Genomic DNA, 22,700 nt, shown 5'->3' on the forward strand with positions numbered 1-22,700 from the left:
CTGCCCAAAGTGTTTTGCCCTGAATTTCTGGGCTATTATTTCCCCTGTTTCCATATGTCTGATTATTGTACACTCACCTGGGTAACAATGGCCTGAGGAGTCCTCCTCTAATATCCACAGCTCCTCGCCTCGCTCCAACTTGAAGATCATCTCTGGTTTGGCCACGCAGAGGCCTGTTAATGGGAAATGGCACAGGACATGGGCCAAGCTGTCTGAGCTTTAGGGCCTCTGATGAAGGAGGAAGGTGCATCCTCATGAGCTGCACAAGGAAGGGGGCCCATTTAAACCTTTCATTGGGGGAAGTGACAACACACACACTCTTCCTGATGCCCCAAACTGATGAATCATCTGTAACCCTTGAATCTAGCACTAGAGTATCATTAAAGTCTACAACAGTTGCATACATTACAGTAACCAAGAAAGGAAACACATGCTACTAGGAGTTACATGGACAATAATCCTCACCCACAGATGCCAGGTTGCTATAGTTCTCCAACATCACATCCTTGTGCATGGTCCTCTGAGCAGGGTCCAGTCTGTGCCATTCCTGTCGGGTAAAATCCACAGCTACGTCCTCAAATGACACAGATACCTGTAACAACAATCTACAATGATCAGAATGGGACACACAAAAGATGTATGGGAACTAATTCTCACCATAGAGCACCATTAAGAGTTAACTAGAAGCTACACTGGACATCTGACTTTCTGTCTTGCTTGATATACATTGTTGGGGGGAAACTCCAGAACAGCCATGCTATTATGTTAATTTACCAATCCATGAAGAAAAGACTACTAACTACTTAGCGAACACTTTGTACCCGGACTTGTCTCAGTTGCTGGTTAAAAGAAAAGACAGAAGATGGAGTGCCTGTTGTCAAAGAGTTCATACCCCAAAATAAAGAGACTTGTATATAAAAACATTCTTGCAATGAGGTATTATGGGAGCTGTGCTAGACATGTGTAACAGGGTGCAATGGGCTTTCATGAGGGAGGAATAGGATTCCACTTGGTGTTAGCAGATTTCACTTAATTTGAGGAGACAGAGCTATGAATCCTTAAATAAGAATATAATTTCCCGGGCAGCCCTGGTGGCGCAGTGGTTTGGCACAGCTTGCAGCCTGGGGTGTGATCCTGGAGACCCGGGATCGAGTCCCACATCGGGCTCCCTGCATGGAGCCTGCTTCTCCCCCTGTCTGTGTCTCTGCCTCTCTCTGTGTGTCTATGAATAGATAAATAAAATATTTATAAAAAAAAGAATATAATTTCCCTAAAAAATATGGGGCAATAGCATAAGAAAAGGCAGGTAAACATGAAATACACAGAGTGAGTTATAGAACTACACATAGAGCAGCATGACAGAAAAACAGCACTTCAGGCTCTGATGAAATAAAGTGCTGTAGAAGACATTTAGGGGCCAGAGAGTGGGAGGATTTTCAACTCTTTTTTCCTACAGATCCTCAGTCTCTAGGACTCTTGACTCCTTACACCATCAGAATATTTTCTGACCTTCCCACAATATATTTGTATCTATAAACTAAACAGAAGTACCTTCAAGTGGAAGAGAGGCACAGACTACTACTCCCAGGATAATGGCATGAGCAGATGGGTTGAGGCTAGCAAGATTAAAACAAGAGAGATACTGGGTTGGCAGAAGGGAAATTAAAATAGATCTTGGACCTCAGCTGGAGTGTTTATGACACATACTGATGGACATCCAGCTGGCAGGTGGATATATGGTTCTGAAGCTCAGAAGAAAAGGCTAGGACAGGCCAAGGATGGGGAGGCAATAGCATTTCAGTATGAGGCGAAGCCACCAGAATAAGAATAAACTGGATGGCAAAGAAAAAAGAAAGAGCTTGAGAGAAGTACCAAGTACTGATTCAGCAAGGACACCTAAGTTACATGAAAATTGAAGGAAGAGGGTCCCTGTGGGACAGAGAAAATGAGAGAACTGTTGTTTTTTTAATGCAGTCCTTCCCCAGACCCAAAGCTCCAACCTTCTAGCAGAAGAAACCTCATACTGTAAGGAAGAGAAATTACTTTCCTTGGCAAGGAGAATAGTGGTCTGAAGAGTGTAGAAAGGATCCTATTGCCTTTTTTGTAACTGCTCACCACTTGGCCCCAAGGGCAAGCCTAGTTACAGAAAGTGAGTGCCAAAGCAGAGAGACTAAAGCCCTAACTGTCCAGCCAAAAGACCATGGAGGGAATCGTGGGGGAGCAGGATTGTGGGGAAGACTGTCCGAATAAAATGGTCTGAATAACATGAAGCAAAAATGACAGACCTGAAAGAATTGGGCAAATCCACACTGAGGGCTGCTGACTTTCAACACTTTTCTTAGTATTAAAGGTAACTAGTAAACAGAAAATCAATAGGGATTAAAAAAAAAAAAAAACACCATCACCCATCAACCAATTGACTGTGCACACTGTTCCTCTCAAAAATATAGAAATTAAGTTTCTCCAAGTACACATGGAATACTCCTCAAGCTAGAACATACTCAGCATCCTAAAACAAACCTCACCACAAAGACCTACAGAGTACCAAGGAACATTGATCTGGAACAACCCACTCTGAGCTATATCTTAATCAGACAATTAGAATTTAAAGACAAAGAAAATTTTCCTCAGGGTCTCAAAGCCAAAAAGATGAAATAATGCCAAGACAAGAGAATTAAACTGGCATTAATTTATCAAAAACAAAGTAATAGTAATACAGTATTGTCAAGAAAGTTAAGGGGGAAGAGTACAAATGAAGGAAATTATATCCAGCCAAGATACTCTTCAAGTACCAAGGCTATTAGAAGAACAGCTGAGTATGCCAAAGCGCTTGTGACCTTCCTAAGGAATTTAATAGAGGTGCACCATTTAATTTGGCAGCCACTAGCCACATGTGGCTATTTATTTTTAAGTTTTGATTAATTAAAATGGAACAACACAGAAAATCCTGTCTTTCAGTCACATCAGGCATATTTCCAGGGTTCAACAGCCACACAGAGCTGGTTACAATCCTAGACAGCATAGATACAGAACATGCTCATCACTGCAGGAAATTCTGTTGACCAACATTACACCAAATAATGAGTTTCATCCAAACAAAACCAATGAATGGGAAAATGCTGGAAAAAGCCAAACAGCAAGCATTTCATATACTTAAAGCTGTAAAGCTGTAAAGCTAAGGCTGAAACAAGGCTGGGGTCATGGGTTGAAGGATAATGCATAAACATTAAGTTGTTCTGACAAAATAAAAAAACAACCAAAAATAGAAGGAGAATAGAAAGAGAAAGAGAAAAGATGAATATGATCATTGACTGCTAAGGAGGAGGGAGGCAAGATGGCGGAAGAGTCGAGTCCTCAACTCATCTGGTCCCACTAACAAACCTCGATAACTTTCAAAACATCCTGCACACCTACGAATTTGACCTGAGATGTAAAGACAGAACAGGTAGAACGCTACAGAGAGAAAAGTTTTCACTTCTGACATGGTAGGAAGGTGGAAAAAATTAAGTGGGGGAGAGAAGCCATGACAAGCCGGACAAAAGCAGAGCCACAAACGCCGCCAGGGCACAGCAGCCCAGCCCTGGACGAGTGGGAACTATAAAAATCCGCCCCTGAGTTTTCCCTGACTGAAAAGTGCTCAGCAGGGAAATAGGGCAGAAACGCAGGAGGGGCAGAGAAGCATCAGGATTCCAGGAGATACTGTAAGAGGAGGGGCGCCCAGGAGAAAGCTCACCGCAAACCATGGTCCACAACCTTCCAGGGCGTTTGGGAGAAGCTGGCGGGTTATGCAGGGTGGCTCTGGAGCCCCCTTTACCCTAGAGCCCGGCAATGGACAGAAGCGGCTGGCCTCAGTTCTCTCTGGGAGAGGCGATCCCTGGGAGTGCGGGTCCCGTGGCACAGGGTCCACGATCAGAGGGCGCCGAAGCAGACAAAGCCATCGTCCGTTCCCCCTGGGACAGGCGGAAGCAGGGAGGTCACAGGAAAGCGAGAACTCTGCCGCTGGGTGCCTGGCAAGCTGTGCAGATCAGTGCATCCATGACTGACCCCAGGAGCATCTAGGCAGTGTGGACGGGGAGGCTGCGGTTAGGTACTGACAGGGAGCCCTTGGCTCCGGAGCTGGAAATCTGGCCACCACTTTTTTTCACTGGGAGAGGCGGGGCCTTTAAGGAACAAAGGCCTCACCGGATAAACAGCTTATACTGAGTCTGGCACCTGGTAAGGGGCCGGGCATCTCTTCCCAGGCACAGACACCTGGGAGTCAGCACAGCAGACCCCTCCCCCAGAAGAACTCCCGGAAGAACAACAGAAAAGCAAGTTTACTGAACAAGCCGCACTGTAAAGATCTAGGACTGAAGGAAAATAATATATAGAACTAGAGGGTTTTTTTTTTTTTTCATTACAACCCATTTTTATATCAGGTTAAAATTTTCCAATATTTTTTCTCTTTTCCCACCTTAACTATAATATTTTATCAACTCTTCGTTTTTAAGCGTCTTCCTTTTTGAATTTCATATTTCTACAATTATACGTCCTGGATATATTTTTTATTTCTGGATTCCCTTCAACATGCTCAATTTAATTTTGGTAGATATATGAGATAGGGATTTTTGGTTTGCTGTTTTTCCACTTTGTTTTGTTTCACAATGGTGTAAGTTAATACTTCCTAACACAAAGACCAAAATACATCCGGAACCAAGTGGAACACCATTTTGGTTCATTATGTGAGACTATATTCTCTCTTCCTTCCCATTCTGACCCCCTTTTATATTGTTTATGCTTGGGGAGTCGATGTTGGGTCTTTATATAAGTTTTACTGGTTTATATGAATTTGGAATTGAGCATCTTCCAACATACATAACAAAATACACTCAGAACCAAGAGGATCACCCTCTAGGTCCCCTCGGGGAGATATTCTCTCTCTACCACCACTTCCTCACCACCATCACCCACTCCTCCTCCTCCTCCTCCTCCTCCTTCTTCTTCTTCGTTTTTGGTTTCTTATTTTTACTATTTTGTTTTAAAATCTCTTTTTCATTTTAGTGGCCTTTTTCTTTTATTTTGTTCTGCTCTTCTTTTTCTTTTATTTTCTGGTCTCTGACCTTTTTGGAATTGTCTAGGGTGTATTTTTACATAGGTCATGGTTGATATTTTTGACTCAGCTCACTCATATAGCAACTCTGCACTAGACAAAATGACTAGAAGAAAGAAATCACAAAAGAAAGAACCGGAAGCAATATGTTCTGCCACAGAATTACTGAACGCGGATTTAAATACCATGTCAGAAATCCAACTCAGAAGCAAAATTATAAACTTACTGGTGGCTCTGGAAAAAAGCATAAAGACTCTAGAGACTGTGTTACTACAGAATTGAGATCTAATCAGGCTGAAATTAAAAATACTTTAACCGAGATGCAATCGAAACTGGATGTTCTAACTCTTAGGGTAATGAGATGGAAGAGAGAGTGAGTGACATACAAGACAAGTTGATGGAAAGGAAGGAAGCTGAGGAAAAAAGAGAAAAACAATTAAGAACCAATGAGAAAAGGCTTAGGGAAATAAATGATAGCTACAGAAGGAAGAATATATGTCTAACTGGAATTCCAGAAGTGGCTGAGAGAGAGGACCACAAGGTATATTTGAACAAATCATAGCTGAGAACTTCCCTAATCTGGGGAGGGAAACAGGAGATCCAAGAGATAGAGGACCCCTCCTCATAAAAACAATAAAATCCGTTCAACATCTTGACATTTAAGAATGAAACTTGCAAATTTCAAAGATAAAGTTCTTAAAGCAACTCGAGACAAAAGATTCTTAACTCGGGCAGCCCCGGTGGCGCAGCGGTTTAGCGCCGCCTGCAGCCCAGGGCGTGATCCTGGAGACCCTGGATCGAGTCCCACATCAGGCTCTCTCTCTGTATGATGCCTGCTTCTCCCTCTGCCTGTGTCTCTGCCTCTCTCTCTCTGTCTCTATGAATAAATAAATAAAATATTTAAAAAAAAAAGATTCTTAACTCATATGGGGAGAAATATCAGATTATCAACAGACCTCTCCACAGAGACCTGGCAAGCCAAAAAGGGCTGGCAGGATATATACATGGTACTAAGTGAGAAAAACATGCAGCCAAGAATACTTTATCCAGCGAGGCTCTCATTCAGAATAGAAGGAAAGATAAAGAGCTTCCAGGATAGAAAGAAACTGAAAGAATATGTGACCACCAAACCAGCTCTGCAAGAAATATTAAGGGGGATCCTGTAAAAGAAAGAGGAAGCCCAAAGAAATATGCCACAAGAACAGGGACTGAATAGGTAATATGCTGACATTAAACTCATATCGTTCAATAGTTACTCTGAACATGAATGGGCTAAATGATCCCACCAAAAGACTCAGGGTATCAGACAGGATAAAAAAGCAAGACCCATCTAAATGCTGTCTATAACAGACTCATTTTAGAACTAAGGACACCTCCAGCCTGAAAATGAAGGGTGGAGAACCATTTACCATTCAAATGGTCCTCAAAAGTAAGCTGGGATGGCAATCCTCATGTCAGATAAATTAGAGTTTATACCAGACTCTAATAAGAGATGCAGAACACTATGTCATAATTAAAGGGTCTATCCAACAAGAGGACCTAACAATCATGAATATTTATGCCCCTAATATGGGAGCTACCAAGCATATCAATCAATTAATAACCAAAGTATAGACATGTTTAGGTAATAATACACTAATAGTAGGAGACTTCAACATGGCAGTTTCTGCAAATGACAGATTTTCTAAGCAGAACATCACCAAAGAAACAAGGGCCTTAAATGATGCACTAGACCAAAGAGATTTCCCAGATATAAACAGAACATTCCATCCTATTGCAACAGAATACACATTCTTCTCAAGTGCACATGGTACTTTCTCCAGAATAGACCACATACTGGGTCACAACCAATACCAAAAGATTGGGATTTTCCACTGCACATTTTCAGACCACAATGCTTTGAAACTAGAACTCAATCACAAGAAGAAATTTGGGGGATCCCTGGGTGGCGCAGCGGTTTGGCGCCTGCCTTTGGCCCAGGGCGTGATCCCGGAGATCCGGGATCGAATCCCACATCGGGCTCCCAGTGCATGGAGCCTGCTTCTCCCTCTGCCTGTGTCTCTGCCTCTCTCTCTCTCTCTCTCTCTGTGACTATCATAAATAAATAAAAATTAAAAAAAAAAAAAAAAACAAGAAGAAATTTGGGAGAAATGCAAACACGTGGAGGTTAAAAAGAATCCTACTAAATGATGAATGGGTCAACCAGGAAATTAGAGAAAAATTAAAAAGATTCATGGAAACTAATGAAAATGAAAAAACAACCATTCAAAATCTTTGGGACATAGCAAAAGCAGTCCTAAGAGGGAAATATATCACAAATACAAGCATCCCTCAAAAAATTGGAAAAAAACCCAAATACACAAGCTAAACTCGCACCTAAAGAAATTGGGGAAACAACCACAAATAAAGCCTACACCAAGCAGAAGAAAAGAGATAACAAAGATTCGAGCAGAACTCAATGAAATAGAGACCAGAAGAACTGTGGAACAGATCAACAAAACCAGGAGTTGGTTCTTTGAAAGAATTAATAAGATAGATAAACCCCTAGCCAGTCTTATTATAAAGAATAAAGACTCAAATTAATAAAATCATAAACGAAAGAGGAGAGATCAAAACCAATACCAAGGAAATACAAATGATTTTAAAAATATGTGGAGCATGGGATCCCTGGGTGGCGCAGCGGTTTGGCGCCTGCCTTTGGCCTAGGGCGCAATCCTGGAGACCCAGGATCGAATCCCACGTCGGGCTCCCGGTGCATGGAGCCTGCTTCTCCCTCTGCCTGTGTCTCTGCCTCTCTCTCTCTGTGTGTGTGTGACTATCATAAATAAATAAAAATTTTAAAAAAATGTGGAGCAGCTATATACCAACAAATAGGCCATCTGGAAGAAATGGATGTATTTCTAGAAACCCACAAATTACCAAAACTGGAACAGGAAGAATTAGAAAACCTGAACAGGCCAATAACCAGGGAGGAAATTGAAGCAGTAGTCATCAAAAACCTCCCAAGACACAAAAGTCCAGGGCCAGATGGCTTCCCAGGAGAATTCTATCAAACGTTTAAAGAAGAAATAATACCTATTCTACTAAAGCTGTTCCAAAGGATAGAAAGGGATGGAATACTTCCAAACTCGTTTTATGAGGTCAGCCTTACATTCCTTCCAAAACCAGACGAAGATCCCACCAAAAAAGAGAATTATAGACCAATATCCCTGATAAACATGGATGCAAAAATTCTCAACAAGATACTAGCCAATAGGATGGAACAATACATTAAGAGGATTATTCACCATGACCAAGTGGGATTTATCCCCAGGATACAAGGGTGGTTCAACATTCGTAGAACAATCAATGAGATAGATCACGTCAATAAGAGAAAAAACAAGAACCATATGATCCTCTCAATAGATGCAGAGAAAACATTTGACAAAATACAGCATCCATTCCTAATGAAAACTTTTCAATGTGTAGGGATAGAGGGAACATTCCTCAATACCATAAAAGCCATTTATGGAAAACCCACAGGGATTATCATTCTCAATGGGGAAAAACTTAGAGCCTTTCCCCTAAAATCAGGAACACAACAGGGATCTCCACTCTCATCACTGCTATTCAACATAGTACTGGAAGTCCTAGCCTCAGCAATCAGGCAACAAAAAGACATAAAAGGCATTCAAATTGGCAAAGAAGAAGTCAAACTCTCCCTCTTTGTAGATGACATGATACTGTACATAGAAAACCCAAAAGACTCCACTGCAAGATTGCTAGAACTCATACAGCAATTCGGCAGTTTGGCAGGATACAAAATCAATGCCCAGAAATCAGTGGCATTTCTATACACTAACAATGAGACTGAAGAAAGAGAAATTAAGGAATCAATCCCATTTACAATTGCACCCAAAAGCATAAGATACCTAGGAATAAATCTCACCAAAGAGGGAAAGGATCTATACCCTAAAAACCACAGAACACTTATGAAAGAAACTGAGGAAGACAAAGAGATGGAAAGACATTCCATGCTCATGGGTTGGAAGAATTAATATTGTGAAAATGTCTATGCTACCCTAGGGCAATTTACACATTCAGTTCAATCCCTATCAAAATACCATGGACTTTCTTCAGAGAGTTGGAACAAATCATCTTAAGATTTGTGTGGAATCAGAAAAGACCCCAAATAGCCAGAGGAAGAGTGAAAAAGAAAACCAATGCTGGGGGCATCACAATGCCTGATTTCAAGCTGTATTACAAAGTCGTGATCAGCAAGAAAGTGTGGTACTGGCACAGAAACAGACAGATATATCAATGGAACAGAATAGAGAACCCAGAAATGGGCCTCAATTCTATGGTCAACTAATATTCGACAAAGCAGGAAAGAATATCCACTGAAAAAAGGACAATCTCTTCAATAAATGGTGCTGGGAAAATCGGACAGCCACGCACAGAAGAATGAAACTAGACCATTCTCTTACACCATACACAAAGATAAACTCAAAATGGCTGAAAGATTTAAATGTGAGGCAAGAATCCATCAAAATCCTAGAGGAGAACTTGGCCACAGCAACTTCTTGCAAGATACATCTAGGAAGGCAAGGGAAACAAAAGCAAAAATGAATTATTGGGACTTAATCAAGATGAAAAGCTTCTGCACAGCAAAAGAAACAGTCAACAAAACTAAAAGACAACCTACACAATGGTAGAAGATATTTGCAAGTATCAGATAAAGGGCTAGTATCCAAGGTCTATAAAGAAGTTCTCAAACTCAACATGCAAGAAACAAACAATCCAGTCATGAAATGGGCAGAAGACATAAACAGACATTTCTCTAAAGAATACACGTAGCCAAGAAGCACATGAGAAAATGCTCCACACCAGTTGCCATCAGGGAAATACAAATCAAAACCACAATGAGGGGCAGCCCTGGTGGCACAGCGGTTTGGCACCGCCTGCAGCCTGGGGTGTGATCCTGGGGACCCGGGATCGAGTCCCACATCAGGCTCCCTGCATGGAGCTTGCTTCTCCCTCTGCCTGTTTCTCTGCCTCTCTCTCTGTGTGTCTATGAATGAATAAATAAAATCGTAAAAAAAAACACACACACACAATGAGATACCACCTCAAACCAATGAGAATGGTGAAAATTAACAAGACAGGAAATAAATGTTGGAGAGGATGTGGAGAAAGGGGAACCCTCTTGCACTGTTGGTGGGAATGCAAACTGGTTCAGCCACTCTGGAAAACAGTGTGGAGGCTCCTCATGAAATTAAAAATAGAGCTAGCCTACGACCCAACAATTGCACTACTGGGGATTTACCCCAAGGATACTGATGTAGTGAAATGCCAGGACACTTGCACCCCAATGTTCATAGCAGCAATGTCCACAATAGCCAAACTGTGGAAGGAGCCACGATGTCCTTTTACAGATGAATGGATAAAGATGCGATTGATATATATATATACACACACAATTGAATATTATTCAGCTATCAGAAAAGACAAACACCCACCATTTGCTTCAACATGGATGGAACTAGAGGGTATTATGCTGAGTGAAGTAAGTCAATTGGAGAACAATCATCATATGGTTTCACTCATATGTGGAATATAAGAAATAGTGAAAGGGATTATAAGGGAAATGAGGGGAACTGAGTGAGAAAAATTAGAGAGGGAGACAAATCATGAGAGACTTCTAATTCTGGGAAAGAAAAGAAGGGTTGGGATCCCTGGGTGGCGCACCACTTTGGCGCCTGCCTTTGGCCCAGGGTGCAATCCTGGAGACCCGGGATCAAATCCCACGTCGGGCTCCCGGTGCATGGAGCCTGCTTCTCCCTCTGTCTATGTCTCTGCCTCTGTGTGTGTGTGTGTGTGTGTGTGACTATCATAAATAAATAAAAATTTTTAAAAAATAAAAAAAAGAAAAGAAGGGTTGCAGAAGGGGAGGTAGGTGGGGGAATGGGGTAGCTGGGTGATGGGCACTGAGGAAGGCACCTGATGGGATGAGCACTGGGTGTTCTACTATATGTTGGCAAATTGAATTTAAATGTAAATAAATAAATAAATAAATAAATAAATAAATAAATAAATAAATAAATAAAAATTTTAAAAATAAAAATAAAAAATAGTGAACAAATTTTACATCTTAAAAAAAAGATCATGGACTACTATAAAGGGAAAGGTGAGAGACAAATTAGATGGATTTGCTAAGGTCAAGCCCCACATTCCATGTAGAGATTACTTAAAAATAATCTTTAAAAAAGGTAAATTGCTACACCCATTATGGAAAAACAGTATGGAGGCTGTTCAAAAAATTAAAAATAGGCACATCTGGGTGGCTCAGCAGTTGAGCATCTGCCTTTGGCTCAGGTCATGATCCCAGGTCCTGGGATCAAGTCCCACATTGGGGTCCCCCCAGGAAGCCTGATTTTCCCTCTGCCTTTGTCTCTCATGAATAAATAAATAAAATATTTTTTTAAAAAAAATAAAAATAGCGCAGCCCAGGTGGCTCAGTGGTTTAGCGTCACCTTTGGCCCAGGGCATGATCCTGGAGCCCCGGGATCAAGTCCCACATCATGCTCCCTGCATGGAGCCTGCTTCTCTCTCTGCCTGTGTCTCTGTGCCTCTCTTTCTCTCTCTGTGTCTCTCATGAATGAATAAATAAATAAATTAATAAAGTATTTTTTAAAAATTAAAAATAGAACTACTATATGATCCAGCAGTCCCACTTCTGGGTATATATCTGAAGGAAATGAAATCAGTATCCCAAAGATATATCTGTACTCCCATGTTCACTGCAGCATTAATCAGAATAACTAAGATATGGAAAACAACCTAAGTGCCCACTGATGGATGAATGGATAAAGATGGATATTTCCGAGTATTATTCAATCATGAGAAAGAAGCAAATTCAACCATTTGGAAGAACATGGATGAAACTGAAGGACATTATGCTAAGTGAAATGAATCAGACAGAGAAAGACAGATATTGTATGTTCTCATTTATATGGGAAAGCTTTTTAAAAAACGTTAAACTCATAGAAGCAGAGTAGAATGTTACCAGAGTTATGGGGGAAATGAGATGTTGGTCAAAGAATACAAAGTCAATTATGTAGAATGAATGTCTAGAGATCTATGGGGCACCTGGCTGGTTCAGTCAGTGAAGCATGAAACTCTTGATCTCAAGGTTGTGAGTTCAAGCCCCACAATGGGTATGGAGATATACTTAAAATCTTAAAAAAAAAAAAATTCTAGAGATCTAATATACAGGCATGAAGGCTATCTATACTTAATAATACTATATTGAACAATGGAAATATGTTTAAAAAAACTAAATTATAGGTGTACTCATCACACACACACAAAATGGTAACTTTGGGGGTGCCTGGCTGGCCCATTTGGAGGAGTATGCGACTCTTGATCTCATGATCAAGCCCCATATGTGGTGTAGAGATTACTTAAATACAAGTTTTAAAAAATGGTAACCATATGAGGAGATGTTAATTAGCTTGACTATAGTAATCATTTCGATACGTATATGTGTATCAAATCATGTTGTATACCTTGAATATATATACAAATTTTGTGAATAATAAGTAAATAGAAGGATAGAAGGATTGACTAAGGGTACTATAAGAAGTATTAACACAAAGGAAGCTTGAGTGGTTCAGTCAGTTAAGCTTCTGGCTCTTGATTTTGGCTCAGGTCATGGTCTCAAAGCCATGAAATCCAGCCTATTATGGCCTCCATGTGAGTATGGAGCCTACCGAAGATTCCTTTTCTCCTATGGGGTACCTGGGTGGCTCAGTCAGTTAAAGGGCTGACTCTTTGTTTCAGCTTAGGTAATGATCTCAGGGTTTTGAGATCAAGCCCTGCCTTGGGCTTCATGCTCATCACACAGAGTCTGCTTGAGATTCTTTCCCGTTCCATCTTGCTCCCCCCTCCACTCTTCTCCCCACTTCTATGCTCTCTAAAACAAATAAATAAAATCTTTAAAAAAAATTCTCTCTCCCCCAGCCCCTCCCCTGTCCCACTCTCTCTCTAAAAAGAAAAAAAAGTATTAACACAAAGGAGATTAACAACATAAAAATACAACCTTCCTTTTTTTTAAATACAACCTTCCTAATTACAAAAAAAAAAAATTAGAAGAAACGCTCAACAGAGAACAAAATACAGTGAATATAACACATATGCCCAGTAATTACATCAGAAGATGAAAGAATTGAGATGAAACACATTTGAATTGTTTATATCATCAAACAGTAACACAAACAAGTGTAAATAGGCTTATCTCACCTATTAAGCAAGAAAGGTTTCCACATTGCCTCATAAAGCAGAACCCAGAAATGCTGTGCACAAGAGATATGTTTACAACACAGTCATTCAAACAGGCTAAAATTAAAGAGATGGACAAACATTTACCAAATGAAAACAATATAAAAGAAGGAACTGGAATCCTGATGTCAAAGTAGCATTCCAAAAGCAGTTATATGAGCCAAAGGAGAATACTTTGTAATGTTAAAAGCCCTGTCCAAAATGAAGATTTAGGGATGCCTGGGCAGCTCAGTGATTGAGCATCTGCCTTTGGCTCAGGGCATGATCCCAGGGTCCTGGGATTGAGTTCCACATTGGGCTCCATGCAGGGAGCCTGCTTCCTGCTCTGCCTGTCTTTGCCTCTGTGTGTGTGTGTGTCTCTCATGAATAAGTAAATAAAATCTTTTTAAGAAATGAAGATTTAACAACAAAATATGTGAAGATACCTATGCACAAACTTACACAGCAAAAGCCTATATAAACCAAAAATGTTAGGAATGCAAAAAAAACAAGCATTCCCTAAGGGGAGACTTGCAACATACCACTTACAAAATGAGACAGATTTAGTAGACAAAAAAATAAGTGAAGATACAAAAGACCCAAGCAATATAATCAATAAGGTGAAACTTTTGGATCTATATATATTGAACACTATACCCAGATCATACAAAATATAGTTTCTCTTGAGCACACATGCAGCAGTCACAAAAACTGATCATACAGTACAACACAAAAAAAGATAATCTCAGTACGTTCCTTAAAATATTTATTACAAACACAAATTACAATCAGTAAAGAAATTTAAGAGTTACAAGTTAATAAGCTGATTCTAAAATTCATATATTAGGGATGCCTGGGTGGCTCAGCAGTTGAGCGTCTGCCTTCAGCTCAGGGCCTGATCCCGGAGTCCCGGGATTGAGTCCCAGGTCGGGCTCCCTGCATGAAGCCTGCTTCTCCCTCTGCCTGTGTCTCTGCCTCTCTCTCTCTCTCTCTCTCTGTGTCTCTCAGGAATAAGTAAATAAATAAAATCTTTTAAAAAAATAAAATTCATATATTAAAAAAAAAAAAAAAAAAAAAAAACGGGAAAAAAAGAGCCTAGATAGCCAAAGCAATTTTGAAAAAGAAGAAAAGGGGCACCTGGGCAGCTCAGTGGTTGAGCATCTGCCTTTGGCTCATGGCGTGATCCCAGGGTCCTGGGATTGAGTCCCACATCAGGCTCCCTGCAGGGAGCTTGCTTCTCCCTCTGTTTATGTCTCTGCCTCTCTCTGTGTCTCTCATGAATAAATAAAATCTTAAAAAAAATGTTAAAGAGCTTATATTACCTCATTTTAAGACTTATAAAGTTATCGTTCTCAAGACAGTGTGGTAGTTTTGTAAAGATATACACAAGACAAAGTAAGGTTTAGAAATAAACCCACATATACATGGTCAATTGATGTCTGACGAAGGTGTCAAGGATATTCAGGGAAGAAAGAATACTCTTCTCAACAAATCTCTCTGGACAACTGGTTAGTCATATCCAAAAAACTTCAGAGTTCCTGAAGGATCTTACTCAACTGTTAAGACTGATTATCTCCAGAAGGTGAGACTATGAGGAATGTTCAAATTAAAATTTTTATATTTCTGGTCATTTAGTGAAGGTGGTAACTAACAGGTTTCTCCATTATAAAGTTACCAATTGTCCCTATGTAACCAATGACTAATCTGTGGGGATGTAACTTGAGACAATGTAAATATTTTGTTCCTCATTCAACTTTCACCCAATAACTTTGGCGTCCATCAGTGATTCTTGCTTGACTCAATTATTACTTTAATAGTTTCAAAATGGTTATTTTTCTAACTCTCAATCTTCCCACATTATTAATTGGTACTACACAAAACTGTAATTCCAAAATCTGCTGGCGAAGTCCTAACAGGGGCCATAGTCAGATCAGAAGGATAGAGGGATACAACAGTTGATGGAATTAAGGTGGAAGTTTGGATGAAAATAGGAATGTCTGAATGGACTTTACATGTAGATGCATCTCCTTCATCTAAATGTATTCCTAGGGGCACCTAGGTGGCTCAGTGGTTGAGCATCTGCCTTTATTTAGCTCAGGTCATGATCCTGCAGTTCTAGGATTGAGTCCCGCTTCAGGCTTCTCGTGGGGAGCCTGCTTTTCCCTCTGCCTATGTCTCTGCCTCTCTGTTTATCATGAATAAGTAAATAAAATCTTTTAAAAATTAAATAAATGTATTCCTAAGGTGGATATTATGTCTGACTAGGGAATATTTCTCCTGTCTAGTATGGTAAAACAAAAAGAATGTAAGTTCACCCTTTGGGCAGTATTAATTGTACATGATAAATGAGAATCTTTAGAATTGCCCAAACCCATACAAGTTGTTATTCTGAAGCAGTACAGAATACGTGGTGAGGGGGCACCTGGGTGGTTCAGTCGGTCAGACATCTGCCTTTGGTTCAGGTCACCCTGGGGTCCCGGGATAGAGCCCTACATCAGGCTCCCTGCTCAGCGGGGAATCTGCTTCTCCCTCTACCTCTGCCCCAGACTCTCCCCCTCCCTGCTCGTGCTCTCTCACTATCTCTTTCTCTCCCTCTCAAATAAATAAATAAAATCTTAAAAAAAAATACGTGGTGGACAAAAAGAGATGACGACTTTAGTGGCATGTTAGAGGCTGAATTACTGGTCCAAAAAATTCTCCTAGAATAGCCCTGTGTGCCCTGTGAAAGAGGTGGTTGACACAGACAACAACACCCTGTCACGGCTTAAATAAATTAGTAACACCTGACAGCGTTAGTAGTTCCTGATATGGTTTCCACAATGGAAAAACAAAGAAAGCTAAGGAGACTGGTTCTCAGTGACTGATCTTGCAAAGGCTTTGTCCTCCATCTATTGAGATAGGAAAACAGTAAGCAGCCCTCTGCTTTCATATGGGAAGGATCCTAATTTACATTTACAGTACTACCAGTGTTCTCTGAATTCACCAGATGTCATAATCCAACTGTCAAAACTTGGTTAGAAGAGATTTGGATTTGATACAGGTCCCAAGGATAATAATACACTACGTTGATGACATCATAATACGAGAGACACTGAAAATCAAGCCAGGACTTACAGGCAGTGAGTGACACACGGGGACAGAGGTGAGTTGATAAATCCAGCGAAAATCCAAGGGCCCACTCAAATGGTGAAATTCATCAGAATCCCCAGGGCAGGAGCTCTTCATGACATTCCACAGGCAACAAAAAATGAACTACTGTTGGACTGTGAGCATGGGCGAGAGCCAGAAACTGGCTGTCATTCTTGGAACATAAGCAGGCCTCAGGCCCTGTATAAAGCATCTGTGATGAAATTTACATTCCTTCCTGAAAGGAGGATTCTGCAGTCACTTTGTCAACCAGCACAGATGTTTCTCTTCCTACGATAAAGATCAGGGATCTAAACTTACCCAGAAAGGTAGAGAGGTACCATGTGTTCCCATTGGAATGGCGGGTTTTGCAGCATTTTGTGTGTATTATTTAAATTGAAGAGCAAGGCAAATGCTAAAAGGTTGTCTGTTCACCTGATCCACATGTGCCTGGCAGCCAAAGGCTTTGCTGTGGGAGCAAGGACTCTTGGTATGGGCTAATCCTGCATAAGGAATTCTGAGCAAAGCCTAAACTTTAGAAGAAGAGATGCTTGGTGGTAGTTGCTTTAGCTAGACATCTCATTTTGAGGTTATATGTTCATGTTGAAAATAAATCATTAGAGTGGGTCAGACAAGAACATGGTGATTTGAATATTGACTTCCTTTCTTGCAGGCTTGATCTCCCTGGTGACCAAATTACTAGTGACTAGTTCACTAACCAGGTCATTCAGGGGAGTCACATTAGTACCAAAAAAAGTTACTTTTAAATGCACTTCATAGGGACGCCTGGGTGGCTCAGTGGTTGAGCGTCTGCCTTCAACTCAGAGAGTGATCCTAGAGTCCTGAGATCGAGTCCCACATTGGGCTCCTTGCATGGAGCCTGCTTCTCCCTCTGCCTCTCTCTCTGCCTCTGTGTCTCTCATGAATAAATAAAATATTTAAAATAAATAAATACATAAATGCACTTGATAGTGGCAAAATGGTTACCTTCTTAAACTCTTCTGATGAAATTAGTTTTAAAGAGGACAACATGCCAGTCCTAATGTATTTCCAGTTGCTGCAGAATATCATATGCATTTCATGTTATGTAGGAATCCTACTTATTGCAGTTAATTTAACTTTTTTCTGCCTGCTCTGTGGACTGAGTACTTCAGTTTTTAGGGCTGGTAAGCTATTGACGATCCCTTTTAGAACAATGCATTAATATAACATTATAAGCCTCCCCATAATTGAAAATGTGTGTGTTTAAACCAAACCTTAAAAAGCTGATAAAATGGCTGCTTAGAAGTAGTGCTTATTTCAAGAAGGATCAACGGGATCCCTGGGTGGCGCAGCGGTTTGGCGCCTGCCTTTGGCCCAGGGCGCGATCCTGGAGACCCGGGATCGAATCCCACGTCGGGCTCCCGGTGCATGGAGCCTGTTTCTCCCTCTGCCTGTGTCTCTGCCCCTCTCTCTCTCTCTCTGTGACTATCATAAATAAATAAATAAAATTTAAAAAAAAAAAGAAGGATCATAGTTGCAAACATGAGAATAAGTTAATTATGGATCCCAGTTTAGCTCTTTTGCAACTGCAGAATTATATTTATGCTGCTGTTATATTAGAATAATTTTTAAATGTCCTTTTGAAATAGAAACATCTTTTAAGTGCCAATGCAAAGGTAAATGAAAAACAATTTTTAAACGTATGAAGTATGTTTATTTCTCCTATAAGACTCATAAATGTTAACAAATTACCTACAGTGGAAGTGATTAATGACTTATGAGCAAGCTTGTTTGGTCAAACATTACACACAAACTTTGGTATACTCCAGAATATGTATTGCAACTTGTGAAATTCTCTTGTCTAACCTGAATTTACATTCCATGGTGATAACATGGTAAATGTAACTAAAATAAGTGAACACATTAAAATATATATATATATATAGTTGCCTACCGCTGGTATTAAGCAAAATAACATAGCACCTAATCAGGTTACTTGGATTTTGCAAGACACATGTTCCATGTCTGTGGATATTACTAACTCCTATCTATAAAATTACCCAAATACGGTCATATTCGAATAAGATCCTGGAAAAAAAGTAAGCTGTCTCAATTGCAAAAAGCAGGAGCTCTTTTTTTTATGGTGAAAAAACTTATATTTAGATTTAGCCAGCTGGACTCAGTTTAGATGATCCCATTTTTATTGGCAACATCCAAAGCATCATAGTCAGAAGCCAATCAAACATATGACTTCTCTCCAATGGGCCTGATCAAGATGTTGATGTTGGTTACAACAATGTCCTAGAGCTTCTTCACAGCCCGTGTGATCTGGTGCTTGTTGGCCCTGACATCCACGATGACTACGAGTATGTTGTCTTCATTTTCTTCATGGCTGTCTCGGTAGTCAGGGGGGAACCTGATGATGGCATAGTGGTCAAACTTGCAGCTTTGGGAGGGACAGGGGCTTCCTTATTTGCCTTCAGTGCCATCTTCACGAAAGGGAACAGTAGCTCTCTTGATGCCTTTGGCCATTATGATCCACACTTAGATATGATTTTAGAACTGTCTCCAATTTTACTAATGAAGACAGGAGGCCAGGAGGCTCATGAGCAAAATGACCATGGTGACAGGGATGGAGGTTATGTACAGACCCAGCAACATGGACTTTCACTCACCAAGGTTGACTTGGCTACAACCACAGCAGAGTGCCCAAGGTGCCAGCAGCAGAGACCAACACTGAGTCTCTGATATGGCACCATTCTCTGGGGTAATCAGCCAGTTACCTGGTAGCAGGTTGATTACACTGACCACTTCCATCATGGAAAGGGGAGCACATTCTTGTTACTGGAATAGACAGTTACTCTGGATATGGATTTGCCTTTCCTGTACAGCATGCCAAAACTACCATCTGTAGACTTATGTGATGCCTTATCCACTATGACGGTATTCAACACATTGTTAATGATGAAGGAATTTACTTCACAACAAATGAAGTGCAGCAATGAGTCTGTGCTCATAGAATTCACTTGTCTTACCAGGTTTCCCACCATCCCCAAGCAGCTGGCTTTGACAGAATGGTGGAATAGCCTTTAGAAGACTCAGCTGCAGTGCCAACTAGGTGGTAACACCTTGCTAAGCTGAGGCAATGTCCTCCAATAGGCTGTACACCCTCTGAATCAGCATCTGATATATGGTACTGTTTCTCCCATAGACAGGAGTCAAGGATCCAGAACACAAGGGGTGGAATTGGAAAATGGCACCACCCACTATTACCCATAATGAAAAACTAGCAAAAATTTCCCTTTTCATCCATATGACCTTATGCTCTGCTAGTATAGAAATCTTATTTCCAAAGGGATGAATGCTTCTACCAGGAAACACAATGATTCCATTTCACTGGAACCTAAGATTGCCACCCAGCAGAAAATTGGGCTACTGCTACACAACTGAGGTAAGGAATTATATGCCTGAAATACAGAAGACCCCTTGGGCACCTGGGTGATGGCTCAGTCAGTTAAGCACCGAACTCTTGATCTCAGCTCAGGTCTTGATCTCAGGGATGTGATTTCAAGCCTTATGTTGGGCTCCACACTGGGCTTGGGGCCTACTTTAAAAAAAAAAAGGCCCCTTAAGGCATACTCTGTGTCATGTTCTGTGATGAAAGTCGATGGAAAACTATACAACACAATTCAGGCAAGACTATTAATAGCTGGACCCTGCAGGAATGAAAGTTTGGGTCACTGCACTAAATAAAGAACCAACCGAGGTACTTGCTGAGAGCAAAGGGAATATGTAATGGGTAGTAGGATTTACTTATAAATACCAGTTATGACTACCTGACCAGTTATAAAAATAAGTGCTATAATCTTTTAGTATTTCTTCCTTGTTTTGTTATAAACATTGTGTATAACACAATTATTTTTGCTTTGTGCCCTCTCTTATCCTCTATCACCCAACATAAAATCTATTAATAAGGCTTAGCTTTGGGGCACCTGGGTGATGCAGTCAGTTGAGCATCTGACTTTTGATTTCGGCTCAGGTCGTGATACTGAGCCCCATGTAGGGCTCTACACTCAGTGCACTGTCTGTTTAAGAGTCTCACTTCCTCTGTCCTTCCTGCTCATGCTCTCTAAAATAAATAAGTCTTTAAAAAAAATAATAATGGTTAGCTTTACGTCACTTATGTAAGTGCATGGTATATCAAAGAGAAGAGTAAACATCACTCAATGACTTTGCATCCTCTTCTGAGGAAAGAATTAGCCTGTTTTCGGTTATACACAAGATGGCTGTATCATGTTAGGCAGAAGGATGACTTTGTTGTCTTTATTTGGGGACTGAGTATGGTTCAGGATGATGCATGTGGGCACCAAGTTGACAAGGGGTGGACTGTGACGGGTCAGTTTTATGTGTCAAGTGGGCCAGCTATCATCCTGAGTTACTCAATCAAACACTAATCTAGGTGTTGCTGTGAAGTTCTTCTGTAGATGTGTTTAACATGTACCATTAGCTAACGTTAGTAGAAAAGATCATCCTTGATTATCTGGATCCAGTTTTATACAATCAGTTGAAAGGCCTTAAGAGCAAAACTGAAGGGATGCCTGGGTGGTTCAGTGGTTGAGTGCCTACGTTTGGCCCAGGGCATGATCCTAGAGTCCCAGGATCGAGTCCCACATCATCAGGCTCCCGGCCAGGAGACTGCTTCTCTCTCTGCCTCTGTGTGTGTGTGTCTCTCATGAATAAATAAATAAAATCTTTTTTTTTTTTTAATGATAGTCACACACACAGAGAGAGAGAGGCAGAGACATAGGCAGAGGGAGAAGCAGGCTCCATGCACCGGGAGCCCAACGTGGGATTCGATCCCGGGTCTCCAGGATCGCGCCCTGGGCCAAAGGCAGGTGCCAAACCGCTGCGCCACCCAGGGATCCCAATAAATAAAATCTTTAAAAAGATAACCACAAAACTGAAGTTTCCCTCAGGATGAAATTCTACCTGTGGATGGCAATGTCAGCTCCCACCACTTTCCTGCTGGCCTGCCTATGGATTTTGGACTCGCCTTGCCAACTCACACAATCATGTAATCCAATTCCTTGCAATAAATCTCTTAAAGCACTACACGTGTATATCCCCTACTGGCTCTATTTCTCTGGTAGAACTCTGACTGATACAGAGTACCCAGTTGGGCCCTTAATCCTTGTAAGACACAGAAGAGGAGAAGGCAGACACAAAGGAGAGGGTCTTGTAATAAAAGCAGAGATTACAGTGATACAGCCACAAACCAAGGAATACGTATACCCATAAGAAGGTGGAAGATGCAAGGATGGATTCTCCCTTACAGCCTTCAGAGGGAGCATGGCTCTGCCAACACCTTGATTTCAGATTCCTGGCCTCCAGACTGTGAGAGAAAAAACTTTTGTTGTTTAAGCCACCAAGTTTATGGTCATTAGTTATGGCACAACAAGGAAAGTAACACAAATTTTTCTTACTGGGAAGTCAGGTACTGCTATAATAAATACCTAAAAACGTGCAAGTGGCTATGGCTTGGGCTACTATGTAGCAGCTAGAAGAATTTTCAAGCAAGTGACAGAAAAAAACCAGACTGCCCCGAAGAGACTGTTGGGAAGAAATATGGACGTTAAAGGCACTGCTGGAGAGGGTTCAGAAGGAAGTGAAAAAGACAGTAGGATAAGTTTCTATCATTTTATTTTTTTAGGATTTTATTTATTCATGGGGGGGGGAGCATGAGAGCACAAGCAGGGGGAGGGGCAGAGGGAAAAGAAGAAGCAGACCCCCAGCTGAGCAGGGAGCCTGATGTGGGCCTTGATCCTAGAACCCTAAGATCATGACATGAACTGAAGGCAGACATCTAACTGACTGAGCCACCCAGGCACTCCAGTTTCTATCATTTTAAAGAATACATATATCACCAACAGAATGCTAACAAACATATGAACATTAAAGGTGCTTCTGGTGAGGTTTCAGATAAAATGAGGAACATGTTACTGGAAACTGAAAGAAAAACTATCCTTGTTATATAATGGCAGAAAACTTGGGAGAATTGTGTTCTACAGTTATGTAGGAACTAAAACTTGTAAGGAATGAACTTGGATATTTAGCTGAGAGATTTTCAAGCAAAGTATTGAAGGCGCAGCCTGGGTTCATCTTGCTGCTTATAGTAAAAAAGTAGGACAAAAGGAATACATTGAGT

At 40.9% G+C, this 22,700-nt stretch overlaps 1 protein-coding gene across 4 annotated transcripts in view; it reads right to left on the minus strand.

The window, feature by feature from the left end:
- Window positions 1–22,700, minus strand: part of ZNF157 (zinc finger protein 157) — a 61,976-nt gene that overhangs the window by 12,674 nt on the left and 26,602 nt on the right. For 3 of the 4 annotated variants that reach the window (XM_072815777.1, XM_072815776.1, XM_072815775.1), the window contains 2 exons: window positions 466–592; window positions 78–173 (listed from right to left, as the gene is read on the minus strand). In XM_072815777.1, coding sequence (XP_072671878.1) covers window positions 78–173; window positions 466–514 — 145 coding nt within the window. In that variant the 5' untranslated portion in view covers window positions 515–592. Of the gene's footprint in view, window positions 1–77; window positions 260–465; window positions 595–22,700 lie in introns of those variants that run through there. The other variant, XM_072815778.1, reaches the window with a different exon arrangement.

The sequence above is a fragment of the Canis lupus genome, chromosome X, assembly GCF_048164855.1.
Source record: "Canis lupus baileyi chromosome X, mCanLup2.hap1, whole genome shotgun sequence".
NCBI classification, from domain to species: domain Eukaryota; kingdom Metazoa; phylum Chordata; class Mammalia; order Carnivora; family Canidae; genus Canis; species Canis lupus.